General features: G+C 37.8%; 1 protein-coding gene across 1 annotated transcript; it reads left to right on the forward strand.

Annotated features, from left to right (window-relative positions):
* Nucleotides 1–6,289: 6,289 nt before the first annotated feature.
* Nucleotides 6,290–7,222, forward strand: LOC125281361 (olfactory receptor 6C2-like). The gene has a single exon (XM_048214618.1). The coding sequence runs from the start codon at nt 6,290–6,292 to the stop codon at nt 7,220–7,222; it is 933 nt and encodes a 310-aa protein (XP_048070575.1).
* Nucleotides 7,223–8,018: the final 796 nt, after the last annotated feature.

Below are 8,018 nucleotides of genomic sequence, written 5' to 3' on the forward strand. Positions count from 1 at the left end.
TTTATGAAAAGCTGGCACTGCTGAGCATGGCAGAAGAGTGGTGGTGATCTCTGGACTTATTATAGAATGGTGGGTACTGAGCACAACACACCCAGATCCTGCATTCTCGATAAGCAGAGTGACATCTTTGGGTTTAGCAAGTTCCCTGCATGATTTGAGCATGAAATAGCAATAGTGGACTTATGAAATAGCAGTGACTAATGAATCTGTGAATGATTATTAGGTCTACCCTAACAGGACCCAAGGGTGAGCTACGTGATTAACTCAATCTCCTAATCATTAAAATAAAGCCTTTACGAACAAATAACCAGACAGATGGGGAAGCCTAACTTGAGTAGATCATATGAGTATGCCCTACAACAGAAATCATCAGAGGACCCCCAGCATTTCAACATTATAAAAAGAACACGGTGAGAATCAGATTGCCATTTTATCACCAGACTTTTTTTCCTGCCACTGATATCATAATCATAATAGTATGATTGAATTTCTTACCTCTGTGGACATTGTCCCACAGGTGTTGGTTAAATTTTTTTCTTTGCTTTTCTCTGCTTTGTTTCATTTGTTTACCAAAGTTAAATTCCCTGTTGATTCACTAGTGGTTCAAATACAGTCTCCAAGGATATTTTCACTGTTTACTTAATTGTTCCCTGTGCACTTGAGCCGGTAAAACCAATAAAGCACATGCTATTTCTATTAAGGAAAATGTATAGAGCAACCCATTTCTTTGCACAGAGAGGTCAGACCATCTTCACTTCCACAGCCAAGGAGAGTTGCTAGCATTTACTTGCCATGTTTGCCCATTCTTTCAGTCACAGAATTCAGGAAAACATTATTTGGTAGCTTGAGTAGAGATAGGAACTCGCATCAGATCCATTTTAGACTTGGTGATAATCAGAGCAAAGGATGCTATTCTCTATACCCCTGCATATTACCGTGCATTTGCAGGCACTCCTACCCAGAAGAACATGTGCAGTTTCAAAGTACAGCAAAGTTAACTCAAAATTATAGCCACTAGCACCCGTGATTTTCAGACCCAAGAAAGAACTTTGGATTAAATTTCCCAAAAAATGATGGGGAACCACCAGAAAGTAAGTATGAACTATTTGTCATTTTTGTGCCTAAATGTTCAAGAACTGGAATCATGGTAGGTATATAAAAGCTGTTCCTAGATAAAGGCAGTGAGTTTAGATATTGCTGCTAAAAATTCTCAGTACAAAATGTACTTTCCTTTTCAGAGAGGATGTGAAAAGTAATCACTGAGCTGCCGTTTTGTTCTATATAACATAATAGTGAATCTGAACCTGATTCTTAAAGCAGTGCCCTTGGAAAAGATCAGAATTAAGGATAAGACCAACTACACACACAACTGGAGATTATAGTCACTGCTGTGCTACCATGAGAAAGGCCAACAAAAAAAGGATATCAAAAATTATTTCTCCCTTTTTCATAGACTCTTAGAATATGAGGGCTAGAAATAACTTCAGAGATGCAACCACACATCTAAAACATCCTGCTAAATGGTTATTTAACTTACCTCGAACATTTCCAGCCCATCTCTTGGGCTGCCTCAGTCCTAAAAAGAATTCATAATAATTAATATCACATTAATTAGGTTAAACTGCATTGCAGGATTTGGAGCCTCTGATGTTCTTTTTTTTTTTTTAACTGGTATGTTCAGTCAAATACCACACAAAAGTGTAAAATAAGTACTTTTTTGTTATTAATTTAAAACATTATAAGATTAGGGGAATGTAATGGTGATGATTTTGTACCAAAATGACTATTTGGAATAAAGTGTACCTCACTTATAAGAAAAATACCAATGAGGGGTGCCTGTGTGGCTCAGTTGGTTAAGTGTCTGAATCTTGGTTTCTGCTCAGGTCATGATCTCGGGATTGTGAGACTGAGCCCCCACCCACCCCCGTAGGGCTGCGCCCACTCAGTAGGGAGTGTGCTTGAGATTCTCTCTCACTTTCCCTCTACCCCCCAACCCCACTCACACTCCCACTCTCTCTCTCCCTCTCTAAAAAGTAAATAAATAAATCGAGAGAAAGAAAGAGAAAGAAAGAAGAAAGAAAGAAAGAAAGAAAGAAAGAAAGAAAGAAAGAAAAGAAAAGAAAAGAAAAAAGAAAAGACAAGAAAAAGAAAAAAATATCAATGAAACAATTACCAGTTAGGATTATCTTGCTGGGAAAAAATATTAAAAACAATATGCAAAATAATAGTGCCCAAATCCCCAAGGTTTTGGGAAACAGGTTTTCACTTACAAATGGTGGGAGTATACACAGGGACACATTTTCCAAAGGACTAGTTTGGGAATAAGTATGGGAAGCCCTGTATTCAATTTTTTTTTTGGCCAGTTCTTAAATGTGAAATTAATCTGATGAGGGCAAAGCGATTTATATACAGAATGGCCACTAAAACATTATTATACAACAAATAGAAGCAACTTTAATGTTCACTCATGTGGAATTTAAGAAACAAAACAGATGAGCATAAGGAAAGGGAAGGAAAATAAAGTGAGATACAGAGAGGGAGGCAAACATAAAAGACTCTTAACTATAGGAAACAAACTGACAGGGATGCCTGGGTGGCTCAGTGAGTTAAGCATCTGCCTTCAGCTCAGGTCACGAGCCCAGGGTCCTGGGATCAAGTCCTGCATCAGGTTCCTTGCACAGGGGAGAGCCTGCTTCTCCTCTGCCTGCCACTCCCCCAGTTTGTGGTTCCTCTCTCTCTCTCTGACAAATAAGTAAAATCTTTAAAAAAAAAAAAAAAGAAACAAACTGAGGGTTGCTGGGGGGGGAGGTGGGGGGGATGGCGTAATTGGTTGGTGGGCATTAAGGAAGGCACTTGATGTAATGAGCACTGGGTGTTATATGCAACTGAGGAATCAAATCACTAAATTCTACCCCTGAAACTAATAATACACTACATGTTAACTAAATTGAATTTGAATAAAAATTTTAAAAAAAGAATTAATGGGGAGGACCCAGGTTAATAGAGAGGGAGAAAGGAGATGGAAAGGAAAAGGTAAGGAATACCATTAGAGTTCAATGAAATGCTGAGTGGTGATCCAGGAAAACAGAAAAGTTTCTATGCAAAGGTTTCATACTAAAGAAAGTTTACACACCATCCATTGGGTTCCAAGTCTATTTTCACCCCCTTTGTATAAAGTTGAGTCTTTCTAATAAAGGCCATATGGAGTTTTTAAAAAAGAGCTATCAATTTTATAATTTTCTTCCTTACATGTTGAGGTATGACAAGCAAGTAAAATTGTATTTTGAAGACTATTTAATAACATGAGGAAAATACATCATAAGTGCTCTGAAAATAATTGAATGGATAAAATGAGGTTAAGTGAGAAAAGCATCAAATGTTATTTTCAATATAATATTATTTTTACAAAATATAAATAACTGCATTATATAACTATGTATGTACAAATAGGTTGTAGATAAATACAAGATATTAATAATGATGGACCGTATGTGATATCATTGTAAGAGATCTTCCTTTCTTACACTTTTCTATTGGTTGTAGATGAATATTAAATGAATATCTGCTCATTTTATTATGGAGGATTCGAACAAGTAATGTTATTATCCTTAAAGGGGAAAATAATGGGACACCTGGGTGGCTCAGTCGATTAGGCATCTGACTCTGGATTTTGGCTTAGGGCATGATCTTAGGGTCCTGGGATTAATCCTGAGTAGGGCTCCGTGCTCAGTGGGGAGCCTGCTTAAGAATACCCTCTCTCCATTGGAAACCGGGGATGTACTGTAAGGTGACTAACATAATATAATAAAAAATCATTAAAAAAAAAAAAAAGAGGGGCGCCTGGGTGGCACAGCGGTTAAGCGTCTGCCTTCAGCTCAGGGCGTGATCCCGGCATTATGAGATCGAGCCCCACATCAGGCTCCTCCGCTGTGAGCCTGCTTCTTCCTCTCCCACTCCCCCTGCTTGTGTTCCCTCTCTCGCTGGCTGTCTCTATCTCTGTCAAATAAATAAATAAAATCTTAAAAAAAAAAGAATTCCCTCTCTCTCTTTCCCTCTACCACACCCCCCACCTGCTCACTCACTCTCTCTTTCTCAAATAAATAAATAAATCTTTTAAAAACATAAATAAAGGGGAAAATAATAAATAACGACCCTCCATAATTTAAAATTATCCTTGACAGTAGGTAAAATAATAAAAAGTAAAATAGTTATGGCCTAAAACTTCAGCATTTAAGATAATTTATTTGTGCTGATGCTTTTTCTCTTATAGTAATCATCCAATGATGTGAAGTTATTTAAAATCTCATTTCAGACATTTCTTCTGAATTGAGGACACAAGATTATATATTTCTATGATATGTAACGGTATACCATCCAGTGATATTAATTGGGGGTCAGTATACTGGCCAACATGAAAATATGTGTGGCTCTTAGGAAATCTTTATGTCTTAGCCCAGGAAAGCAATCTCTGCATGAGTATGCAGTATTTATTTGCTGACACCCTTTATTCCATAAACCTAGGTCAACAGCCTTTTCCTCTGATACATCTGTAACCCCTGTCACACTATGGCAACTCTCCTCAATGGAAAGAAATGATGCCTTCCCTAAGTACAGAGGGAAACAACACTTAAGGTATTTTGTGGGGAATATCTTAGAGCAACACATTAAAAAAATCATATTACAAAATAAATGGTGTCTCATGAGGAGATTTCATTCTAGTCATTTATTAAAGAAATCCAGATGCCCCAGACATACTGTTTCTGGCTAGGAAATATTCAAAAAGCTAACATTTTGATTAATTTGCGATTATTAGAATTGACTAAAGAAAAACAATTGCCCAAAATCCTAAAATTACAGATTTCCTGGAAACACTTTAATTTTAATCCAGTTTGACCTGGATCAAAGTCCAGCTCTGACACTTCTTAGAACAGTATTGCCACCATTGCTAGGAAGGTACATGAACAGGTAGGAAACGTGAGAAATGAGAAAGTACTCAACAGCTTCCTGGAAAGTACTCAACAAGCAACATGGAGAGGCAGTTTTGTAGGGAAATTTATAAGGATGGTGATTTTTTAGTTTTTAAGAATATCCACACCTAATAACCAGGTTGATCTATTCTCCGTGTCATAGTTAACCCTCGTTAAGTACTAATGCTTGATTATAACTGTTCTTTGGGGAAATTAGCACAGGCCGAGTCTATCCTTGGGCCAGAGTGCTGAGGAGCAATGCCAGGGGCAGCAATGATTAGTGGCATTCCCAAGGGATGGAAATACAGCAAAGAAGTCATCAACTCCTTACCCAGGTGGTATTCCCTTATGTCTGCCCATCTCGAAGGATCCAGATTTTATGTTATTAACGGAGATGGCAAGTGGCCTTAGAAGGCATTTGGAAGCTCAAATATCTATGTGTAAATTACAGAACCCCAATATGCATCATGGAAGCCTCTGGGAAGGACATCAGGACATCCCACTTGTCAATATTCTGGGAAGGCTTCGGATGGGTGGGATGCGAGACAATAGATGGATGTTGAAACAGGAATTCAGGAAGGAAACAAAAACAGAGGCTGGTCAAACTGATACAAGGGAGGGACAGAGACTAGAATATTTCAGCCAATTATAAAAGAACAGCAAAGAAGAAATTCTAGAGGAATATGGGACTCAAGAAATTTCATGGTAACTCTGTAATACTGCTCCCAGTTCACCCACACAGTAGTGGCTTTTCCAGGATGTTGGGGAGATTAAGAAATTATTTGAAGGGAGCAAGTGTTACAAAGCATGCAAAATAATACAACTAAGCCACCGGTGGTATTATATTATGATAGGGTATGAGAATGATTTGCTGATATGCTGTCCTGACAGGTGGGGAAATAAAAATTGTATACATATTTTCTTTTCTTTATTAACATTTATGGATCTCCTTCTCTACACTGAGGACCAGAGATACCATGATGACTGCCCTAATCTCAGGGGACTGTGAAATCCCTGTGACATTTTTCTATCTACTTTAAAACTGGTCCTGTAACTGGAGTGGAAATGAAACTTCAGAGGGATATTTTCTATAAACCACACTCTGAAGACCAAGGTAAAGCAGAGTCCAGAGAAATGAAGCACGATGCAATCACTTCCACATCAGATTATTGACAATCAAACGAAAGTTTAAAAATGTGCTTCTGCTAGCTTTCTGGACTACTTTTCTTTACATAGCTTATTGAACTATTATTTTTATGTTCTGTTCCTCAGATTCAAGGTTTGTAGTTTATTAATACAGACTCATATATCTGAAGACGGTGATGAAAAATCATTCTGCAATAACATTCATCCTCCTAGGATTAACAGATGACCCACAGCTACAGGTTTTTCTCTCAGTATTTCTGTTTTTCACCTACATTTTCACTGTCGCTGGAAATCTAATCATTATCCTCCTCACTCTATTAGACTCTCACCTCAAAACACCCATGTACTTTTTCCTTCGGAATTTTTCCATCTTAGAAATAATATTTACAACTGTCTGTGTTCCTCGATTCCTGTACAGTCTGACAACTGGGGACAAAAGTGTTACCTATAATGCATGTGCCATCCAATTATTTTTTATCATCCTCATTGGAGCAACAGAATTTTTTCTTCTAACCGCCATGTGCTATGACCGCTATGTAGCTATCTGCAAGCCCTTGCACTACACTACCATCATGAATGAAAGGGTATGCACCATTCTCGTCCTTTGCTGTTGGCTGATTGGGTTAATTGTCGTACTCCTACCACTTAGCCTGGTAGTTCAGCTAAATTTCTGTGACTCCAATCTCATTGACCATTTTGGTTGTGATGCGTCTCCTCTTCTGAAGATTGTATGCTCAGACACTCAATTTGTAGAGCAACTTATTTTAATCATGGCTGTGCTGACCCTCATAGTCACACTAGTCTGTGTAATTGTGTCCTACACATACATCGTCAAGACGATTTTAAGACTCCCTTCAGCTCAGCAGAGAAAAAAGGCTTTCTCCACTTGTTCTTCCCACATGATTGTAGTTTCCATCACCTATGGAAGTTGCATCTTCATCTATATCAAACCAGCAAAGGAAGGAGTGGCCATTAACAAGGTGGTGTCATTGCTCAACACTTCAATCATCCCTTTGATGAACCCTTTCATTTACACACTACGGAATAAGCAAGTCAAACAAGCTTTTAAAGACTCGATTAAAAAGATGGCATTTCTCTCAAAGGATTAGAAAACTAAAAAGATTTTTTAAATTAACATCTAATGTTACTTCTCATTTTACCCTGATTCCAAAACTCTTATGATCCATTCCCATAGATGTTCCATGGGTTTTCGTTGATATAAATTAGCTATCTTGAAATTCTTTTAGTGTGTATGTTACCTCCTTCTATGTCATACCTTGTAGTCTGGAATGTTTGAACACCTTGGAGTCTGCTTGAACTTGAGTCTGCTATTAAGTACCACGCAATGAGATAAGGTGGGGTAAGTCTCAAACAAGTTCAGCATTATCTTGCAAGAAAACTACCTCAAAAGAGGTCATGACACATTTTTCAGGCAAGAAGAGATCAAACCCTTGAGCAGGATAAGTGTCTGCTTCTCTAGGGCTTCCAATAAAATCTACTCATATGTGTCCTCTGGTAACCCCTGGAGATTGTGAATTCAATTTGCATCCACAAGATTAGACTTGGATTGGTTTCCAAAAGCTTTAATCCTGTAGCTATAGGAGATATAGGGGTTTTTTAGGGAAATCATAATTTTCTAATTCCTTTTTCATACCTTGAGATGGAAATTTAAAATCCTGAGAGAATCACTTCTCTTTCTCCAAGTCTCCAGATACTTCAAAATAACCATCCAAAGTTATAGTTCTTATATTTCTCATTTCCCACTAAAATATTCAATGATAGAAACTACTTGGTAAAAGCAAGCCATAATGGCAGCACACATTCAAGGGGTGACAAAACCCATCTACTTATAGGAGGGCTGCAAAGCATTATGGATATTTCTACAAATCAACATTTAATTGGGGG

Source organism: Ursus arctos, unplaced genomic scaffold (genome assembly GCF_023065955.2).
Source record: "Ursus arctos isolate Adak ecotype North America unplaced genomic scaffold, UrsArc2.0 scaffold_21, whole genome shotgun sequence".
Lineage (NCBI taxonomy): Eukaryota > Metazoa > Chordata > Mammalia > Carnivora > Ursidae > Ursus > Ursus arctos.